The following is a 24,001-nucleotide window of genomic DNA, read 5'->3' as shown; positions in this document are numbered from 1 at the left end:
GGTTTCGCTCCTTAATGTCGTTTTGTTTGATTGCTCCTTCTTCTACCAGTTGAGTTCTAATACGTGCGTGGCAGTCGCCATGATGATCACGCCCAAACGGTGTCTTTTTTAACAGTACGCAACTGCTGGTGCGGCCGATTTAGACAACTGGGTCCCATCTCGATACAAACTGATTTATCCATGTTGATTCTGGTTCCACTGGATCTTTCTGGTGCAATGTTTCTATTATTAGTGACACAAAGCCACTGATGTCCTTCAGTAACATCGTAACATTTGCAGGAGCGAAGGAAATGGCAGGTCACATAGGGCGTGTATCACACACTCGAATACTATTGTTTCATCGCAACGTAGAATAGAAAAGAATCGTTTTGCTAGGTGTTAGCTACGACAACAATTTCCATTAAGGGACAGAACAAACGTGTAAAATGAGAAAAGAGATATTACATATATGAAACACAGAAATGGCGCGTTTAAGAATATTCGCTCAATTAGAGCATGAATTTTAATGCTGCTCGTAATTTAAGATCCCCACAGTGAACGAATTATACACCGCTCCTGCCTTTGAGTTTACCGTAAAAAAGAGCCATAAGCCGGCAGAGCGGTTTCAAAACCGTCGCCTATTATCCTCCGCCGCTCTTTCTTCCTTTGCGTACGAGCAAGTGGCTTTTTGCCACTCAGCAACGTGTTTAATTGATTCATTTATTTCAATTTAGGTCTTTGGTTTTCTCCTCTGGGAAGTAACGCACGCGGGACTTACAGCGTATCTTTTTTTTTTTTTTTTTGTTCTCGCAGCCCTCCGTGGCTCTGGGCCGCCATTAACGGACCAGCGACTGTGTAAGCGCTGCAAGAAGCTTCGCAGGGAACCTGCAGCGTGGCAGAAGGGCGTATAACAGCCTACATTCTCTGGCTGCGAAACTGTGGCAGAACGAGCAGCAGACCAAGCAACACGAAAATAGCATGGTGAAGTGTTCCTAACAGACACCCGCAAAAAGCCCTTCGCTTGCATCCACACATATGTAAGAAAAACTAACACTGAAATATTTATTTATTTGTTGCTTCTTTAGCCAGACCAGATTAGATCATCACGAACAACATATACAAAAAATCAGCTAATAATCAAAGTAATAACAATATGCATTATTTGTAAAAAATTACATAGCAATCACAACAACAATATTTGGATTACTAATAAAAACAATAATTGGCACTAATAATAATAATAATAATAATAATAATATCTACACTAATAATGACGGTTCAAATGGCTCTGAGCACTATGCCCGAGGCAGGATTAGAACCTGCGACCGTAGCGGTCGCTCGGTTCCAGACACTAGCGCCTAGAATCGCACGGCCACTCCGACCGGTAATAATGACGGAAAATATGGAGGAATTAAGGATGACATTAAGTAGCTATTACGTAACAGACTCAAAAATTATAATAATAATGATAATAATAAAAGTAACACTAACAAATATTAACAAAATAATGTAGGTATTAAACATATTGATTAGTTTAGCGCTCTTGACGCATTGTTTGGTATTTGAGGAACTGGACGGAATAATGAAAGAGCAGAAATAGAAATGAAAGTGCCAATGATTGTTAGGAAAGGATTTCAAAAGAGTGCTCTTTAGACAAGGCAGAGGAAAGCGGTGGGGGAGGGAGGATTGGTGAGAGTGAACTGAAAGAAGAGATAGCTATTGTGATAGAAGGTAGGCGATTAGCAGTCTTTTAAAGTTTGAAAGGAATTTAATTTTTCTAATTTTTTGAAGAAAAGTGTTCTTAAGTCGAGTTCCCGCTACATAAAATGAGTTAGTGAACATGGCAGTGTTATGCTGTGGTGCACAGAGATTTTACTTTGTTGAGGACGAGTATTTCTGCTGTGTTGTTCAGATAGTAGCGCAAGGGTTGAAGTTAAATAGGAAGGAGTAAAATGATTGCGAAGGCGATACGCCAAGCATTGGGTGTGATAATATCTATGCTTATCGGCACTTGGCCGTGATAACTGTTCATAGACACGAGTAATATGGTCGCATTAGCATACATCACAAATATTACCGAAGAATTCATCGACCACATTATTTTCACTTCCTATTAAATGACTAAATATAAATTACCACATCATCCCATACTATCGCAACCTATTCATTCACTATCCAACCACATGGGCCGGCCTGAGTGGCCGTGCAGTTCTAGGCGCGACAGCCTGGAACCGCGTGACGGCCACGGTCGCAGGTTCGAATCCTGCCTTGGGCATGGATGTGTGTGATGTCCTTAGGTTGGTTAGGTTTAAGTAGTTCTAAGTTCTAGGGGACTGATGACCACAGCAGTTAAGTCCCATAGTGCTCAGAATCATTTGAACCATTTTGAACCAACCACATGGTTATCATCTTCATTACCAGTACAAACAGGCACTTGAACATTAACTGTTGTGTAAGGGCCTCCTCTTTAATACTCAACAAATACTGATGCCTGTTTTCGAATGGGGATCTCAAGTTGATTCCACATACCTAGATTTTGAGAAGGCTTTTGTTCTGATACAGGCTGTTTCTAATCAAATTATGTGCCGATGAGGTATCGTCTCAGTGAAGCGACTTTACTGCAAGAAAGGTCGTAGCTCGAAGTAACTGACGAAAAGTAATCTAATGACATCGAAGAGATAACCTGTCGTTCCCCAAGGAAATCTAACAGGCACTCTGCTATTCTTTATATAAAAGATTTAGGAGAAAATTTGAGAAACCCTCTAGATTGCTCTCAGATAATACTGTCGTTTAATTACTAGTAATGCCATCAGAAAATGAATTGCAAAATGATTCAGACACCGTACCTGTTCCGGACGAAAAGTAGCAAGAATTCGGCACTAAAAGTAGCAGTTCACTCCAAACAATAAAAAATTGTAAGGTTCTCTCATGAATACTAAGAAATACCGTTAATTTAGGTTACACGATAAATAACACAAATTTAAAGAATTAAATTTAACTAAACACAGTTACAAACAAATTAAATTGAAATCATCACACAGAAAATTTTATGAGGAAGGTGAACCAAGGACTGCGTTTTTTTTGCAGAACACTTCGAAGGTTCAACCAGTCTGCCAAAGAGACTGCCAGAACACGCTTGCCTCTATTTTTATGGAGTATTGCTCCACGGTATGGGTTCGTTACCAGATAGAACCGATGGAAGGCTTCGGAAGGGTTAAAAATAAAATAAAAATAATGAAAGCTGCTCGCTATGTATTAACGCGAAAGAGAAGAGAGAGTGTCACAAATACGATCAGCGAGTTGGGGTTGCCGCCATTATCCTTCGAATGTAAGAATATTTTGTGCACATAGCCATCTAAGGACAAGTGATCATCATAACAGCTCCCTTGAAGATAATTAGGTGTTTCATGTGTTTTTATAGAGTTTAACGGTCGAGAAACAGCCTGAAAGTCGTCGTAGAACCCTTTGCCAAAAACTTAACTATGAATATTTTGTGAATGAAAACGCCTGGATCACTTAATATACTTCCTTATTATGCCGTTTCGGTCACTGCTATCAACAGTTTCAATTAAAATTGCAAAACAAGGTTCAGTGTTAGTATCAGAAACTGTGCCTAAGCTGAGCGTCAACTCAAGTATAAGTTTTTAATACTAATAATGAGACTTATTTTGCAAGCTCTAAGCTTTCTACTATTGATAGCAGTAGACGAAACGACTCAGAGACTAATGTTTTAATAAATTTACAATCATATTTTCATCAACCGGAGCATGTTATACATAGGTCTTTATAGGTCTTCGATGACAAGAAATCGTGGTATCGCTGAACATGTCTGTTATTTGAATAAAATGTTTTATTCAACAGTATTGGCCAACTTCAATCACATGGCTGTTATCAAGTGACCTCGTAAATATTATAAAAGGCACTTACTAGGAGATATGTTAATGGTCTTGTGACTGAAGTTAGTCACTACTTATAAGTAAAACATATTATTCCCGCAACCGACATCCTCCGTGAAACCACAATGTCTTTTAATCAGTGGTATATTTCTGTGTAAAATATACATGGTGTTTAAAAGACGTTGCAACAGACATTTAGGCGTGACAGATCACGTCATGGGGAATAATTTCTTCCGGCGACGCCAGACGTCGTTTTAATGAATTCGCGTGCACTGCGACGACGAGATTTCACCGGACCAGCAGTATCTACTGACCAGGTGTGCTCCATCTGCATACTACGTAACCCCGTGAACTGATAGAGCGATTTTCAACAAGAAAACCTTACGAATCAGTATCTCTAAGAGGAGGAATACATAAAGGCTTTGGGGAAAGTAAGGAACGATAGGGTGAGGGCGATCAGTCGCGAAATGGAAACCACAGTGAAGATCCGATGAAGCGTGGCACATATGTGTTGAGAAGTGTTTCTAGTATGCCCGTAGATAGCGTTAACAGCGTTATGTCGCTCTTCTTACTGCTCAGCGCACAGTGAACGCATAAAGATGCCTAGAAAACAGAGCCTCGCGCCAAGCATGGGTCCCTGCCGAGAGTTCTCCTGATTTAATGCAATCCTACACAAGTGTCATACCAATCTTTCTTCCTAACAGTTCTTGGCCGCACACTGCAGGGTCAATCAGGACGCTCCCGCAGCGTTTCCGATGGGGTGCGTTTCCTCTCTGCTAAGATGAACCGCTAGCTATGAAGACAACATTTTGGCACAGACACGACAGGGTTATTGGAAAGTTGGTACAACGCTACGACAAAAGTCTGCGCAGGAGCGGTGACTGTATAGACAAGCAGCTAGAGGATGTAAGACTGTTGCAAATACACTACTGGCCATTAAAATTGCTACACCAAGAAGAAATGCAGATGATAAACGGGTATTCATTGGACAAATATATTATACTAGAACTGACATGTGATTGCATTTTCACGCAATTTGGGTGCATAGATAATGAGAAATCAGTTCCCTGAACAACCAACTCTGGCCGTAATAATGGCCTTGATATGGCTGGGCATTGAGTCAAACAGAGCTTGGATGGCGTGTACAGATGCAGCTGCCCCTGTAGCTTCAACACGATACCACAATTCATCAAGAGTAGTGACTGGCGTATTGTGACGAGCAATTTGCTTGGCCACCATTGATCAGAAATTTTCAATAGGTGAGAGATCAGGAGAATGTGCTGGCCAGGGCAGCAGTCGAACATTTTCTGTATCCAGAAAGGCCCGTTCAGCAGCTGCAACATGCGGTTGTGCGTTATACTGCTGAAGTGTAGGGCTTCGCAGGGATCGAATGAAGGATAGAGCCACGGGTCGTAACACATCTGAAATGTAACGTCCACTGTTCAAAGTGCCGTCAATGCGAACATGAAGTGACCGAGACGTGTAACTGATGGCACCCTATACCGTCATGCTGGGTGATACGCCAGTATGGTGATGACGAATACACGCTTCCAATGTGCGTTCGCCGCGATGTCGCCAAACACGGATGACACCATCAAGATGCTGTAAACAGAACCTGTATTCATCCGAAAAAATGACGTTTTGCCATTCGTGCACCCAGGTTCGTCGTTGAGTACACAATTGCAGGCGCTCCTGTCTGTGGTGCAGCATCAAGGGTAACCGCAGCCGTGGTCTCCGAGCTGATAGTCCATGCTGCTGCACACGTCGTCCAACTGTTCGTGCATGTGGTTGTCGTCTTGCAAACGTCCCCATCTGTTGACTCAGGGATCGAGACGTGGCTGCACGATCCGTTACAGCCATGCGGATAAGATGCCTGTCATCTCGACTGCTAGTGATACGAGGCCGTTAGGATCCAGCACGGCGTTTCGTATTACCCTCCTGAACCCAGCGATTGCATATTCTGCTAATAGTCATTGGATCTCGACCAACGCGAGCAGCAATGTCGCGATACGATAAACCGCAATCGCGACTTGCTACAATCCGACCTTTATCAAAGTCGGAAACGTGATGGTACGCATTTCTCCTCCTTACACGAGGCATCACAACAACGTTTCACCAGGCAATGCCGGTCAACTGCTGTTTGTGTATGAGAAATAGGTTGGAAACTTTCCTCATGTCAGCACGTTGTAGGTGTCGCCACCGGCGCCAGCCTTGTGTGAATGCTCTGAAAAGCTGATCATTTGCATATCACAGCACCTTTTTCCTGTCTGTTAAATTTCGCGTCTGTAGCACGTCATCTTCGTGGTGTAGCAATTTTAATGGCAAGTAGTGTAAAACATTTCTGATTTTCCCTATTAGAACCTCTGCCTGTCACCTTCCATATGGGCAGATGACTGGCTTATTGGCAACACACACTGGATACGAACACGATAGATTAAATGTGTACTCAGTGACATAATCAATAATGAAGGGCGCCTAAAGCTACAGGGAAATGTGGACGAACGATTTGCCTGTAACAAACGTTGTACCCCCCAGACATTTGTCGGAAAGACTTTGAAACAACGTGTTTATTTTTTTAAAATGATCCAGTCCATTGATATACAGTATATTAATTCTCTGAATGTTTTCTTTGTCAAACGGCAAAGTCTTGCAATCTTCTTTCTTCACACTCCGAAAACGAAAAGTAGGAAGTCTCTTTCTAGACTGTACAATCTCCAGATTTTTCACTAAATTCACTACGCTTATCAACTGGGCCGTACAGCAAGCATTCCCATTTAAAGATATTGAATAATTATTGCGTTCAATTCCCGACCGCATCCGAGCACAGTGGTCTGAAACGGAAAGTAACCTTACGTATTTTGCAATATTTCAGAGCAGTGGTGGCATCCAATAACCTTCATATTGCTGCTCCGTTCTTACGTCCTTTCGCCTTTTGTCTTCCTCCGAAATTGCTGAGCCGCGCGGAAGAGAGGCCGGTCTGCTCATGAGGCACGACTGATGGCCTCTGGCCGGCGTAGAGGGGGCTGGGAGGCTCGCTCTTCCAACAGGAGTCGCTGCTCGCCCGCCAAGAGCGAAACAGAAACGCCAGGGACCCCTTCACATCTCGCTGTGGAATGAGTCAGAGAGTACTGTGCAATTCTTTTTTTATTATCTCTTTTCTTTCTTCTTCTCAGCTTTCCTTAGCCCTGCGGATGCGCTGGAGCTGTAAGGCGCACCGTTTTATGTATAAAGGATGTCCGAAATTATATTTGACGGCATGGCGTTCTCTGTGTGGCAGGTACAACGGACCACGGAGTACAGGGGTGGGGGTGGTGGTGGTGCAGGAGGGGAGATGAGCATATGCGTAGAGGTAGAAACGAGAGGGTGAGGGAAATAGTGCGCGAGAGGAGATGGAAACCGGACGACCGTGTCTGGCGGAGTAGGGATAGAGGATGCGCGGAACGGCGCCGGCTGGAAGTGGAAATGCAAGATATCTTTCGGCGCGAAAGGGCCGGCTGCCATTCGCCTTGAGCCGTCGCCCCTCGAGGGGGCAGAGGTGGCCGGCGGTGGCGGTGGTCCTACCTACTGCGGGAGCGGCCGCCCTGGGGACCCCGGGGTAATCTGTGCTGCCGTCTCTCACCCCGCCTTAAAAATCTATAGAGCAGTTAAATGGAGGATGAAAACAGCGCGTTATTAAAAACAAACTTTTCTCTCTGAGTGTAAAGGTTTATTTCGAAACTGGGCTGTAGCCTTCTGTCTGACTCTCTCTCTCTCTTTCTTTCTCTCTCCACGGAGCAGCGAGAACGCCACATCCCGTCGTGCTCTTTGCGCGCTAAATTCTTTCATAAATAGGCCGCGCTTGCTCTTTGTTTCAGCTCGATGCCCCCTTTTGTCCCTACCAGAATGAGAGAGAGAGAGACAGAATCTCGATCTCGGAGCGCGCGCTCTAGGGAAAACGGTGCTCAAAAACAAGAAGTTGACTTATGAACAAAAAAGGTGTCCCCAGTTTAAATACTTGACTGTCCCTCGAGGGAGAGACGTCCGGTAGAGGGGATTAATCAATCCTCCCCGGTCGCTGCACAGCTACTCGAGAGGTCGTCGTGACAATAATAAAACAGTAGACTAGTTCTTCGAGTTCTTCGAAGCGACTGACCTCGCACAGCACTCTCTACCCTTCGCGTTACTTTCCCCGAAGAGTGGAGTACGTACGAGTTGTACTCAGAATGTAAGAAACGACCGGGCGCGAAATGGGAACCTCAGTGAAAATCCGATGAAGCCTTGCACAGATCTATTGAGCAGTATCTCTAGTACGCCAGTAGATAGCGTCACGTCTTTCTTCTCAATTCGGAGCGCAAAGTGAGCGCGTAAAGAAGCCTAGAAAATAGTATCTGCTGCCAAGTACGAGTGCCTGCCGTGGGATTCCACGCAACCCAACATAAACTAACTGTCATGCAGCTCATTCTTCATGACAGTTCTCGGCCGCACACAGCAGGCACAATGAAGATACCCCTGCAGCGTTTTTGATAGGAAGGGTTTGATCACCAACCATAGTGCGGACTTGGTTCTCTCTGACTTTCAGCTCTGCTCACATGAACCGCTGACTTTCAAATCTTCGGAGTCGATGCGAATTATATGTACCTGCTGTATCTAACGCTTCCGTCGTTGCGAGATAGATGGCGCTGTAATCGACAAACTACACAACTGAGTTCCAAGACGGTGTTATCTCGACAAAAATGCGTTGTAACAAAAGGTAAAAAAAGACAGACGTGTTCATTCACTGCGATAAAAGCTTTTCTGAGGTGTGTCCTCTCACCTCTCACTGACGGGGTGGGCGTTTGAGCTGTGTCCTCGTATCTGTCACCAGGGTGCTCGGTTGTACGAATTATTTCACAGTAAGAGCTCAGAAACGTCACCGCTCAGCATGTTGTTTGATATACGTGTTTAATGTTTGCACCGATTGTTCTTAATCATTATATGTTCAGAAATGCTACCACTGAATCTCATAATCAATGTGTGATATTGTCAAACGGATCTGTTTCTGATCATGACCATTGGCATATACGCCTCCGACGGTCCTAGCTCAGGTCTGTTCGTGGTGGCATCTGACTTGAACGTAGCCGGACTGAATCCTGTTCGTGGATAAAATTCTAACTACTAGTATTTGATCGGCAAGGAGGCGAGAGCTTGTGGCATTCAGTTCCTGACCGTCAGACTGCACCAGTATACAGAGTTAACGTCTTAAGATTCTCCGCAGTGTGTCATGGACTGAGCACACTGTTGATGAAGTCATCACTGGGTGAGGTTTCCGAGGTGTTATTCGAGAGGAGTAGACTTTGTGTCGGAGCCGGGTTTCATTCTCTTCTTTTTTCATCATCACACAATACACACACAATTACTTCGCTACAGTCACCCACACTCAACAGAGGCTTCGTAAAGGAAAGGTCCCGTCTTCTGCGAAGGAAGAAAAACTTTTCTGAGTAGGCAGAGCCAAGTATGTCATACGACTTAGCTTTATCACTTAACATCTAGCCAAAACCACATACAGGATTTCTGTCCCGAATGCGATTAAGCGTAGACAGTGCAGCAGGTGCAAATACCATCTGCCATTTAAAAGCGTATGTCAGGTTTCTCATCATATGATAGCGAATGGGGATTGGCCACTTGTCTCATTCGAAGGTTGCTGAACAGGCAAATATGTTACTGTTTATGAGGAGTAGGGCAGCTACTAGAATTAACACATATTACAAAAATGGGTGTATGTGTATATGTGGACACTGTCTGCGAAACGTGGTACAAATAGAGTTGGTATCAAAGAAGTAAAAAATTTTACGGCGTGAATAGTGAAAATGTAGTAAGCGTTAACCTTTTTTATTTCATCGTTTCGTAGCGAGTAAAAGCTTCGTAAAGATTTCAAATTAGATGTAAAGTTTGTTGGAAATCACAAAGTACTCTCATCCTTAAATACTTAATGTGTAACGTATGGTTCTTCACGCATCACGGGCTACACTTATTTTTCATGCTCTCCCCAACACCTCTGATAGGCAGGTGCTTGTTACCCCAACAGCGACTATTTTCAGGCAGTAAGTGATACGTGTATGAAGTCTGACTGTAATCGATTGAGTCCTCGGTTGATGAACGAAGGGATCCTGTAGTGTAAACCAGAGATTTACGAACTCGGTTATTTAATATTGGCTTCTGGTATGACTGCACACGAGATTGAACGTCTTCCAACTTATGTTGGTCAAGAAGACGGAGGGTAGTGTAATGGAACACCGAAACTGCGGTAATAAATTTAGATGAAAAGAAATGGCTGCAGGTGTTTGATATCGAACAGTCGAAGTTCTTGCAACCATCTGTTACAAGGATGGACGTACAAAGAGAGACTAAGTAGTCTCATGCACTGCCGTCTACGCTATGACAACAGTTGGCACTAATTGTATCCATCGGGCCTCTTCAACATGCGCGCGGAAGGGCCTGATTGGGTAACTTCAATGCTAGCTAGCTCAGAAACGGCGCCATATAACAAATTCTTTTCTTAACAATTATTTCTTAGCACAACTTACCCTGCACCATGCTTATAGTATTCCATTTTTTCAGACTGTTTGTGACCATTCTGCATGTAGGGTGAGGGTGATGAAGAAAACCTCAAACACTTCATATAAGATTAAAAACTGAAGCATACTCGTCCATGTTCAACATTTTAAAAAATGATTATCCGACGATAAAAATGCTGACCCGTACCCACCGCAAGGGGGATGGGTTTGGGGGTCAACTTTAGAATCTCAAAGAGGAATATTGGATTTTAACTGTACATTCGGATTCTGCGGGGGGAAATACCTTCCTTTTACATGTAACACTTCTGTTGTTGCGGAATAGGTGGCGCTGTAATCGACAAATAAAAGAATTCAATTATAAAACGGATTATATAGAGAAAAATGCGTTGAGTCAAAAACATGGAAACAGATGCGTGTGGCAAATGACTTAGTATTTAGTAGTTTTCTGCGTGTAGTTATTTTGAAATACTCATTATGTGACTTGATCTCATTGTGTGCACATCGTCCATCATTTCTTAAATGCGTTCATTCATAACCTGAATGCATTGTTAGTTCGAATGTATGCTTTTACGGCAGAAAATGAATCTGAAATGATTTACATTTCTGGAGAATGTGGCAGAAATGTCTATAATGCTGTAAACCCTTATGCTCAACGTTTCCACACGCTTCTTTTGTGGGGTTTTTTGACAGTTATGTCAACACAACCATGGAAACGGAACCGTCGAAGGCCATTTGTGGGAGAGAATAACGAATCTGAGGTATATGCTGTGGTGAATCGTAAACCCTATACGAGAACTCGGCAAATAACCTGTGAGTCTGGTTTTAATTATACTACTGTTTGCCGAATTTTGAAACGAGAAAAAAGTCATCTGTTTGAAATTTCCCTCTATCAGGAACTTCATGGCAGTTAGTTACAAATACGGGAACATTTTGCCAGCGGTCCCTTCATCAAATACAGAGAGACACCAATTGTTTTGCTCGGCATTGTTCTGTAACGAATCGACCTTTACGAACCACGCTATGATTAATCGACAAATCATGCATTGCTGGAACGTAGAAAACACTGCACAAAAAAGGACGATCATTCCAATTGGGACCTGTGGAATGGTACATTAGCTTATTTATTTTAGTTGTAAACATTTGTCATATATTGTTGTTTTCTGAGATGTTCCACATCCTGGATGACCTCCTCACTACGGATCAATTAGAATGAAAGTAAATCTAATCTATCAGCAGATTACATCGCTTACACTTTTGAGTTCTGTTGAATCATTCTATGTGTGTACAAAAAAGTACATTGACGCTGGATATAGGAAAACGCATCTTAATATGCCTCAAGATTTTCTAACTTAGTTCTTTTTGTCATGATTATACATTAAGTGCTTGCAACTGAAACCAAGAGCTGTTCGAATGCCTCTCCGTCTTGAATTAAATAATCACATAATGATCTGTAGAACGATGCGAGGAATAAGGTAGTTCTAAGATGTAAGGAATTTTGTCCAAGCGGTATTCAAAACTCCGAAGCTAGCGTCGCAGCATCGAGAGGTATAGGCGTTATTTGGCATTTTTCTATAGATAGTTTATCCTTTTTTTCATGATCCAACACACACGTCGTACATAAACAGTTCAGGGAGAAGGCACTCAAACAAAAAATAAATCAAATTAAATACAGTAGCAATAAAATATGTGACAGTTGTTTAGCTTATGTTTTATTTTTGGCAACGCTTTTATTGCTGCAATGTGTCCGATGCTGTATAAAGCTGCTTTTCTGACTTAACGTCTCGAGAGACGCCAGACATTTTTGAATAGCAAAAAGTTAGAAAATGGATATATGTAATACGCTGCAATATTTGTGCTATACTTTTTGCACAGCCGAATATTCAAAAGAAACCTCCATCTGAAAAACGGCTAAAATATGTTTGTTTGACCGCATTAAGTGCGGCTGTAATTTACACTGTTAATTGCCCCGCTGCAGAAAGCGGAAATTGCAGAGGAATTTTTTGTTCCAGTTCCGCCCCATGGGATCGTCATTTACGACGACAAGAGACGCGACCGCAGCCAGGTGAAGGAGGCGTACAACGAGGGCGCCGTCGTCAACCTCATCTGCGAAGTCTCTGGCGGTAAGCGCTCTCTCTCTCCCTTCCTCTCTCGCCGTCTGCTTATCTCTCGCTCTCTCTCTCTCTCTGTTATATACTTGTACAGCTCTCAGCTAAAACCTGCACTGAAGTGTATAAAGAAGAGTGAAAAAACTGGTGAAGACTGACCTAGGGGAAATCAATTTGGATTCCGGAGAAAAGTAGAAATACGCGAGGCAATATTGACCATACGACTTCTTTCAGAAGACAGGTTAAGAAAAAGCAAATCTAAGTTTGTAGCATTTGTAGACTCAGAGACCGATTTTGACAATGTTGGCTGGAATACTCTCTTTGAAATTCTGTAGGTGGCAGAGGTAAAACACAGAGAGCGAGAAGCTATTTACATCCTGTATAGAAACCCCATGGCGGTTATAACTGTCGAGGAGCATGAAAGGGAAGGGCTAGTGAATGGAGTGGGACAGGGTTTAACCTATCTCGTATGTTATTCAATCTGTACACTGAGCAAACAATAAGGAAAGCCAAAGAAAAATTAGGAGTAGGTGGAAGAAATAATGCTGAGGTTTGCCGATGGTATTGTTATTATGTCAGGGACAGCAAAGGACTTGGAAGAGCAGTTTAATGGAATGGAAAGTGTCTTGAATGGAGGATATAAGACGAACACCATTAAATGCAAAACAAGGATAATGGAATGTAGTCGATTTAATTCAGGCGGTGCAGAGGGAAATACAAAAATGGTTCAAATGGCTCTGAGCACTATGGGACTCAACATCTTAGGTCATAAGTCCCCTAGAACTTAGAACTACTTAAACCTAACTAACCTAAGGACATCATACACACCCATGCCCGAGGCAGGATTCGAACCTGCGACCGTAGCAGTCCCGCGGTTCCGGACTGCAGCGCCAGAACCGCACGGCCACCGCGGCCGGCAAGGAAATACATTAAGAAACGAGATACTTAAAGTTGTAGATGAGTTTTCTATTTGGGCATCTAAATACCTGATAAAAAAATGGCTGAAGTAGAGGGGATATAAAATGTAGGCTGGTAATGGCTAGAAAAATGTTTCTGAAAGAGAGAAATTTGGTAAAATCAAATAGAGATTTAAGTGTTAGGACGTCTTTCCTGAAATAATTTGTACGTGTGTAGCCGTGTATGGGAGTGAAGCATGGACGATAAACAGTTTAGACGAGAGGAGATTAGAAGCTTTTGAACGTGCTACTACAGAAGAATTGTGAATATTAGGTGGGTAGGTCACGTAACTAATTAGGAGCCACTGAACAGAACAGGGGAGAAAAGAAATTCGTTGGACTACCTGACTAGGAGAGGGAATAGGTTGATAGGGCCCTGAACGGATCGCCAATTTAGTACTGGAGAGAAGTGTGTGTTGGGGTGGGGGTGGGAGGATGGAAATCGTACATAGAGACCAAGAGATGAATGCAGTAAGCAGACTGAGAACGCTGTTCGTTGCAGCCGTTATTCGGTGGTGAATAGGCTTGAGCAAGGTAGAGTAGCTTGGACAGCAGCATCAAATCAGTATCCGACTGAAGCGCACAACAACAACAACCAGAATTCCATCCAAATTAAGCAAAAGGGCCACATTTATTTCAAGTAAAGAACACTATGTGACAGGAAGTTACGGATACAATAGAAAGAACTAACGTAAACCTTTGACTCATTCGTAAAACCGTCCATTCTTCAACACCATCTGTTTTTCTAAAATATTTTCCGGGTATTGACTGGTGTGATACTTCATTCTGTCATCAGACAAATAGCTGGAAAAGATTTTAAATTAACAGATGATGTTGAATAAAATACAGTTTTTGACAATTTTCATATGACACAGAAATATAGCCTTTACTTACATTTTTCCCCGTCAGTTTGTAGTAGAACTTACTGCCAGGAATAAACTATGATATCGTTTTATCCCCTATAAACAGGAATAAAAATGGGAGATCTAGAACGAAGTGCTCGGATTTCGAAGAGTTTAAGATAGAGATGTCTTTCGCCTGTGCTGCTCAAAACCGAGGAGGTAACGACGAAAATAATAGAAAGGTTCGAGAGTGAGATTGTAATTCACGGTGAAAGGTTATCAGTGATAAAATTCGCTGAAGACATTATATCTTCAGTGAAAGTGAGGAAAAATTGCAGGATCTGTTGAATGGAATAAACAGCGTAATGGACACACTGTCTTGTATAAAATACAACCGCAGCCGTAATCAGACATCTTCAATAATAACGGACTGACTGCTCTTGTAAATAATTATCACGATTTAACATAGCTAATCTGATTATTTGGCTCCTAGGCTACGAAACTGGCCATTAAAGAAATTTTTTACAGCAGCAGCCAAGCGGTTATTATTTCAGAAGTACAAAGAACATATACTGAAAGAGTAAAAGGAATAAAATCGAAAGTAATGAGGAGTTGCAGAAATGAAATTAACAGTAAACTTAACATCAGGATTGAGAATCACGAAGTAGACGTACTGAGGGAATTACGCCACCTTCGAAGTGAAGTAAAACATGATTGAAGAAGGAAGGTGGACATGAAAATGGAACTAGCACAGGCAAAGAGCGCATTTCTGATCAAACGAAGTTTACTAGCATCAAACGTCGGCCTTAAAGTGAGGAGGAAATTTCTGGTAATGCAGTTCGGAGCACTACACTGTATGGAAGTAAACTATGGAACGTAGGAAAATCAGAAACGAAGAGAATCGAAGCGTTTCAGAAGTGGTGCTGTAGACTTTTGTTGGAAATTAGGTAGACTGATAAGATAAGGAAGGTACAGCTCCTCACAGAAACACCGAGACTTGCAACGTGAGAAAAACGATAAAAAGAAGAGAGGATAGGAGGTTGTTGAAAATTGTCGGTGAAAAGACAGGTAGGAATACATTCAGCAAAGAAGAGAAGGGATACCCTGAGATGCAGAGGTTTGCACAGTAGAGGAATTCGTGGCGGGTCGCATGAAACTAGCCAGGACACAAAAAATATGTTTACTAATATAAAATTCTCAACGAAATCATATGCACTAGTACAACTCATTTTAAATTTGTAATTATTTAGGTCATAGCGCTTCACTTTGTGCCCACATTTGTTATAATATCCTTTAGCTCATTCGCGTCTGAGATTAAGTCCGACTAACGACGCAGGATATAATTTTAGTAGAAAACTACGGTATGAATTTTATTTGTACGTTAACAATTACTATGAAAGAGGGATTGTAACATACCAATATAACATCTTGTGTTGTTTCCTATGTATCCAAAACGTTCGGAAACAAGTATCACAATCAGTTGTAGAATCAACGAATAAATGACTAAGTGCTTAGCTTAGTCAGGGGTTACTATTGTAATTAGAGAACAGTACGAGATTTCTAATGCGAGTTCATCAGTCAGTCGCCGCAAGTAATGCGTTATTTAACTCCTGTGCTTTGCCTATAACGTGTGCGTTATGAGACATGTATATTTTGAAGAACTGAAGCTAGAGGTACGCGATCTGGAACATTATTTTCTGTTTACGGACGCTTTCTGATAGGTTGACAGTTATTGTTTTAGTACGTTTATAAGCTACTGTCGTCAATTACACTGCCGAACAAAAGCTTTCACTCACCTATGATAAAAACTATGTTTTATTCCAATGTACAAACATATCGCACAAGCAAAAGAGACCAAGAAGACACATATATTTTCTCTCTATTATTAAGTAAACTACAACATGGTCTAGATGTTAGCCTACTCGAAGTACTTATCCCTTTGCCCTCAGAAGAGCTGCAAATATTCTTGGCATTCTGGAAATAAAATTTTGTAGTGTTCTTGGAGGTATTGCGGTCCATCACGTATGTAAGTTATTCCATAGAAGTTGGCGTCTGTTTTCTGAGCTATCTGTCGGGTGCAGCCCATAAGAATTCAATGAGATTTAAGTTAGTTGACTGACTTGGCCAAATGATATTCTTCAGTTCCCAACATTTCTCCTTTCTGTTGACATACACTCTGCTCAATTCAGAAGCATATTTGCGATCTTTGTCCCGCTGCAGAACAAATCCACACCAATTAGTCTCTTGCCATATGGAATTTCAGTGCTGATCACTATCCCGTGATATCGCTCCTTCTTCAACGTTAAATTAATTCTCACTAGATCACCGACTTTATCACACGCAAAACATCGTCACACCATGACCGACATCCATCACGCTTCACCGTTGGCATCACACACAACTCTCCATGCGTTTTCCATAAAGTCGACAAACGAACATTTGACGATGGCTTTCAAATGCTTCAGACTTAGATACGTCCATGAATAACTAATTGGATCATGGCTGCACGCTCTGGTTTTTATGTTTCTTTGCTCACTGAAATCTTTCCATGCATTATAAAGGCTTTTTGGCCGCTATGCTCCCCTATAAACCTTGTTCGTGAAGACGGCGTTGTACTGTTGAGAGAGATTGAAGCTGCTCGCATGCTATTTACTTCCCCGCAAATTTCAGGTGCAGTACGAGTGCTTTGACGCTTACTGTGTACAGCTTTCAACTGACCGGTATAATATTGCTCTGGATCTTTCAGATCGCGAAAAGCATTGACAAAAATTTTATTGAGCCGCTGCAATATAGATTGTACTACGCAAACATTCGTTGCTTTTGTCTTACAAGAATAGTTTTCCTGAAGCAGGGCTAAAATTACAGATGTTTTCCAGTTTCAGTGTCCTGCGTCCATCCCATTAGGAAGTAATGCAGTGCGAATCTCATCAGGCATACATAAACACTGCTAGATGCGCAAAGTGTACTGTAAAATATTGAGAACCGATAGCTACACAGACAGCTAAATGAATGGGGTCTTAGAATGGAATCGTCATAGATAAACGCACTTCGGTGTTGCTGTGGATAGTCGTTAGTGCCACTCCATGCGAACAACCAGTCAAATATGCAACAGAGGCGCTTAGTCCTCACATGTTTATACTTGTTTTGTTATCAGGACAGGAATACGATCGAATATTGAAACTAAATCTCTGTTTTAACCACAAATCTATATTTCTAATAGGTGATCGAAAATTTTTGACCAGTAATGTATGTTAACAAAGTGTGCAGCCGAATTACTAGACTCGTGAGGGAGAGCCATGTACCGTAGTTAATTTCCTCTCTAGAGGCTATATTTTTATTAGTGAAATCAGAACTTGTGTGACATCTCGCTGTTTAGGTTTGTCTAGTGACAGCATACAACAGTCTTTCTCTTCCTAACAATATTTCAGCTCTGTGAAAATAAGACTAATCAGGTCAAATGTAACACGTATTTAACAATATAATGTATTATTCTGGCTCCAAGTAATTTCCCTATAATTAATGATCACATTCTACAGGTTTAACTCTTTTTCTTTTTTTTTAAGATGCAAAGTAAAACTGTCCGTAGTTGTTCGTGTAAACAAAGCAGTGCTTTCAGGGAGATGTAATATAGGAGATGGTATCTCACTGCCATTCGACGGCGTTTGAACTCACCTATCCAGCCAGCTAACGAGGGCCCCGACTACGGTGCTACTTGTTATTTTTCACATAAAAAGATATATTGCCAGAGGCAAGAGGAACAGGATAAAGTACTTGGACGGACTGAGGAATGAAACCTGAACCGTTACATGTGTGGTCTGGCATTTATTCATCAAGGTAGCAGGCCGCAAGTTTACCAAAAACAATAAAAAAAAGAATAAAATAAATATTAATCTCATCAATCTTTCAAGACATCTCTCAAAGATTGTAGTGATTTCGGGAACTTGTATAATGACACAAGACAGTTGGAGAAATCCTGTGGGTATTATCTGAACTAGTTTCAAAAGAAGGAAATGAATTCCAGCTATTACGAAACGTTACGCATTAATATACCATTTGAAGACTCGACGCAGAATCTCGATGAGAATAATGATTGGAATGGCTGACATGATAGAATCTCAAATACAATGTCCGATGTTGATGCTACTAACTTTAGGTAACAGGCAACACAGTGTTCAGTGCGTTTAAAATGTCAATAAATGATTTCTTAACATTTCATCCATCATTAACCAGGAGTGCCAGTATGACGACAATCTGAAGAATATGTTCTCTGCTTGTTAACTTTGGCAGCAACCTTAACGCAATAAGTACCTGTAATTTTATTTAGACTTCCATTGATTCATCTACTCAGATCAGCCACGAAGCCTAGAGTAAGTTTCAAGTGCGCGTATGGTAGTTACATTCACGTTTTTTGTTCCACTGGTTTGTTGCTGGTGTGACTGTTGTATAAAATGTTTTACAACAAAGTCATAATGTAAAATACCACCTTGACGAAAAAGAACTCAGGCAATTAGTAACATATATTGTTCACTGAATATAACCCACCAGTAAACTTTGCAGATCATATGCACGTTTAATAAATATATTATGTTTTAGAAAAAGATGAGCGATCATCCATTATTGTATTAATCATATTTTTTGTACTTTGACCATATGTTTATTTAACTTTTAGTGTATAATCTTATAATGAGACTAACTGAGATACATTTAACATTCGTGTACAGAACTTTTAGCCGACATTTAGTTCTTCTCACAGTGGTTGACCATTTACTGATTTTGTTATTGGTCAGCCAGTCACACATAAAAGGAAATATCTTTTAAGTTCTTTTCTCTGGTAATTCCCGTTTTGTTTAATTTGTGACTGTATTATAATTATATTTAAGCACGAGAGAAGGACACGAACTGTCATTTAGATACGCACGCTCCCATGTATGGTATTTACCATCCATTTCAATATGTTAATGAACAGCCACTGTCCGTTTTGTCATTTCCAGGAAGTCTTTCAAGTCAATGGACCACTGCCAAAATAAGATTGCTTACAAGTAATGTATTTTAAGTATCTATTTCATGTACTGCCAGACTGCTGGTAACCATGTCCCGACAACAAACCTAGATCGATTTGTCAGACAGAAATGTACTTTACCACTTCAGCGAAACATGTGTGCTTCTGTACTACGACAGTAATCACTGGACAGTTTTGCTTCATCAGCATGTTTACGTAAAAATAAAATACGAAGCACAATAAAAACATCACTATTAAAATTTCTGAGGGCTGTAATACAGGAAGTGAAAGGTTATATACAAATTGTGCTAGAAGCTGGCTGCGATTATGATTCGAAAGGTATAAAAGTTATGGTGTTATTTATGTTTCCTCCCTCACTGCCGGACACCTTCCAGTGTGAGGGTTTCTTTGGCCCTGTTCCGAGACAAATGGCGATGCTGAAATAATACAAAGACCCCTAAATCACTGCACAGAAGGATTGCTACAAGAATGTATAACACAGAAAATTCTGACTAAAAAGTCAGTCTTCGATTAAAAACATTTTTTCTGGCAAAATACAATGTATCCATTTACAATTACTATATACTTAAAAGGCAGAACTATTCTGTACATAATTTAAATACTAGCAGCTAAATCAGTATACGAAATATGTGACCATGGGTGCCACCGAACTTCCACAGAACCTAATAATCGGTAGGACGCGTGGTACTCCTGAGACACGGCCTTCGTGTCCTGATGCCCCTCTAACAGTGAAGTAGAAACTATGTTTTTGACCAGACTGATCTCTCATCTGCAACTGATACCTTAGAAATTGGTCAGTGGGAGAGTACAGGTACCCATCCACGTGTCCGGCCTCTTTGGTACCCGCAGCATCTCAGACTGGCACTTGCACCATATGTTCTTATTTATTTGTTGTTTTTCCTTACGCTATACTTAAAATTAATTTATTTCATACGTATGACATATGTCTCTCTTAATAACTGTCTGCCTTCAGCTGTTTTTGTTGTTATGAATTAAGTTAGATGGACTACCGTACATGTGGTTTTAATATTTAGTGATTCACAATCCTGCAACTATGGCAGCCCGCAGCTTACCGCTCTTAAGAAACGTCCGTTAAACTTTCTCTGGGAAGAGTGCGGTGCGGTGGCTTGCCTGCCACGCAAGGAACACGTCTTCAGGAAAAAACCGAAGGAAGGCGCCTGCCATTGTATTGCACTTCTATCAAGTGCCGCTGGTCACTACGCCTCTTAAAAAGTGTAGTAGTAGTTGAGGCGTGAGGGAAACACCATTGTAGGCTGCACTGATGTCGCTGAGCACCTTGAAACCAATATCATTATCATCATCAATACCATCGTTATAATCACGAACATCACCATTATTTCTTAATGGACGTCGTCTGTCTCTTTTACTGACCACAGAACATTGCCTGGAAGAGTAACTGATAGTTTTAATCGAATCACGGCGCGGTCACACACTCTAAACGATTTCAATGAAATTTCATTCTTTTACTAAACACGAGTCCGTTGGGGAATTAGTCACAAGCACATTTAGATTCAATGCGATCTGTTCTCTGATTTCAGTTCCTGCCTTGCATCTGTTTTCTCCCACCTCTTGCTCCGCATCCAACAGCGCCGGATAAATCCGTGACGACGTAATTAATACTGTTCGAGAGCTCGGGAAGGGGTTGGGGGAGGTAACAATAGGCTTTTCGCTTCCTCTTCCGGGCAGCAGGTAGGCGGTCCCCGGGTGCTAATACGAGGCGGTGCTGTCGGGATCCCAGAGGTACAATACGCCGCCAGCTTACACACGGCTGCTAATTAGCATACTGAGGAGCGGCTAGCAGGCGACCGGCCGCGTTGCTGCGTTGCCTATATCCCGGCCGGGCCGCGCCTTTCGCCTGCGCAGGCGGCAACCCAACGCGCAGCACGGCGTGCTTTTTGCCGCAGAGCCGCTCTCGCAGGCGCTCATTAAACACCCCGCGCTGCTGGCCGGGCACGCTTTATGACAGTGCCTTTACAAGGGACGGCTTGTATGCTCTCCTTTTTTTACATTTACTCGGTTATTTTTGTTTCCTTTTAATCTGCTATGGCTTTTTTTCTCCCTCCTTCCTTCTTTGCATGCTCGCACTTTATTCCAGCAGAAGGATTCCGCGTCCAGCCTTGGAAGCGGAAGCAAATTTAGAACAAATTGTCAACTAAAACTGCACTTTACCACTTATTCAGCGAGGCATGAGTGTTGTTGCACTACAACGGGAAATACTGGACAGTTACTATGTAGTTTCACGTCAGCTTTTACAAGTAAATAAGATATGGTATACTGAAAAAGCGCCAGTCTTTGAAACTCTGAAGGTAGATGGTTTAAACTACAGGGAGCGGAAGGTAATCTAGAACTTGTATAGGAACTAGGTTGCAGTAATAAGAGGCAAAGGATATGAAAGAGAGGCAGTAGATAAGAAAGGCGGGAGATACTGTTGTATCAATGATTTTATAGAATCTGCATACTGAGCAAAAATCTTCCAAGTTCACTTTAACGGAAAAGATAGTCAAGATATTGTAGTGGTTGCGTCATTAGGAAGAACGTTGCAGCTTCTATAGCTGTTAGGAAAAACATCAACCGGTCGGGGTGGCCGAGCAGTTCTAGCCGCTACAGTCTGGAACCGCGCGACCCTACGGTAGCAGGTTCGAATCGTGCCTCGGGCATGGATGTGTGTGACGTCCTTAGGTTAGATAGGTTTAAGTAGTTCTAAGTTCTAGGCGACTGATGACCTCAGAAGATAAGTCCCATAGTGCTCAGAACCAATTGAAACATATTTTTTTAAAAGAACATCAAATGTTTTCGCAGTTGCGAAAACGAACAACCGTCACCTGTTTAAGGGAATAACAACAATGGAAATTTGTGCCGGATCGGGAATCGAACCCAGATATCTGCCATTTACGCTAGCGGTTGTCTTAAACGCTTTCGGCACACTATATCACAGTCAGATCCAAACTTCCATATGCCATCGTTCCTGTGTCACAAGCCGTACTCGTACACACATTATGTAACTCCCATACAGGAGAGGACTTTTTAATTGAAGGTCGCTGCCTGATATTGGCGGATAGATAAGATGTTGCAGTGCCTGTGTTGCTAAGAAGAGCGATGCAGTGTTCTTTCGGACATGCATGCATGATGGTTGTTCGTATTTTCAAATGAGAATACACTTCATGTATTTCATAATGGCTGCAGTTGCTGAAGTGGCTGTTCATCATCACATCGTTCCTCTTAACAACGCTTTGCAATATCTTATTTATTCGCCGATACTAGGCAGCGACTTTCGATTAAAATGTCCTCTTTTGTATGGTAATTACATAATATGTATATGAGTACAGGTTGTGAGGCAGAAACTACGTCAAATGGAAGTTTGGGTCTGGCCGTGAATCCTGCACGGCGAACTAAAGCTGGTTAAGGCAACCGGTCGCGTTAAGCGAGAAATATGGAGTCCCGACCTGGAACAAATTTTCGTTCTCCTCGTTCGCTTATACAGCTTACAGTTGTTCGTATTCGCAACTGCGTATAAATTTCAGGAGCAGATGGTGTCCTGAAACGTAGTTAGCCGCACGTGGTAGCCGCATGGCCTATGGCGCCTTGCCGCGGTTCGCGTGGTTCCCCTCGTCGGAGGTTCGAGTCCTCCCTCTGGCATGGGAGTGTGTATTCTCCTTGGCGTTAAGTCAGTTTAAGTTAGAGCAGGTAGTGTGTAAGCTTAGGGACCGATGATCTCAGCAGTTTGGTCACGTAAGACCTTACCACAAATTTCCAAATTTCCAAATTTCCAAACTTAGTTATAACTATCAACAAAAGTAAAGCATGCGAGTAGCAGTGTAGTCAAAATAGGTGAGGCGAGATGCAGGGAATCATATTAGGGAATGAGACACTAAAAGTAGCAGACAGGTTATTTTTTTTTTAATTTAGGCACCAAAATAGACAGATGATGGTGGTCGAATCAAAGAGCATATAAAGACTGGGAACAAAAGCGTTTCTGAAGAATATAAATTTCTGAACATCAAATAAAAATTTATGTGTTAAGAAGTCCTTCCTGAAGGTACTTCTGTGGATTATATCCTTGTACGGAAGTGTAACGTGAACGGTAAACAACTCAGGTAAGAGGAGAATGGAAGTACTTAAAATGTATTTCTACAAAGGAGTTCTGAAGATTAGATGAGTACATAGGATAAACAAAGAGGAGGCAATGAACATAAAAGGTGTTTATGGCACAGATTTTCTAAAAGATTGATTCGGTTGGTAGAATATATTTTGAGATGCCAAGGATTGGTTAATTTGATAATAGGGAAGCGAGTAGTTGTAGACAGAGGCTTGAGTCCAGTAGGTTCGAAGCTGAGCAGAGGCGAACTCGCTTGAAATGGATTGCTTGCCTGAAGTTCAGACTGAAGACAGCGCCACAAGAGACGACAGTCAAAGAATTCTGTTTGTATAACTCGGCCTTGTGCAAAACAGGCAGTGGTTTTCCCTCCTCTTTATCACCCAGTTATGTTCTGGCATTTGTGGATCATGCTCTGCAGGTCTAACTTTAGTTCTCTAAAAATAAGGTACATATTTCAGAACTTACGAAAGCTATTATTTTATACCTGAAACTATAACCTGTTCGTCTATTTTTGTTGGCGTTGGTTACCTCACCTGAGCGCCATTCGTGTCTC

At 41.8% G+C, this 24,001-nt stretch overlaps 1 protein-coding gene across 4 annotated transcripts in view; it reads left to right on the top strand.

Annotated features, from left to right (window-relative positions):
- Positions 1-24,001, top strand: part of LOC124612849 (neural cell adhesion molecule 2) — a 609,158-nt gene that overhangs the window by 209,365 nt on the left and 375,792 nt on the right. For all 4 annotated transcript variants that reach the window (XR_006979578.1, XR_006979577.1, XM_047141276.1 and 1 more), the window contains exon 3: positions 12,418-12,528. Coding sequence is in view for 2 of the 4 variants with exons in the window: in XM_047141276.1 (XP_046997232.1) it covers positions 12,418-12,528 (111 nt within the window). In the remaining 2 variants the exon portion in view is untranslated. The remainder of the gene's footprint in view (positions 1-12,417; positions 12,529-24,001) is intronic.

The sequence above is a fragment of the Schistocerca americana genome, chromosome 4, assembly GCF_021461395.2.
Source record: "Schistocerca americana isolate TAMUIC-IGC-003095 chromosome 4, iqSchAmer2.1, whole genome shotgun sequence".
Taxonomy (NCBI): domain Eukaryota; kingdom Metazoa; phylum Arthropoda; class Insecta; order Orthoptera; family Acrididae; genus Schistocerca; species Schistocerca americana.
This window is presented reverse-complemented; position numbering and strand designations above follow the sequence as displayed.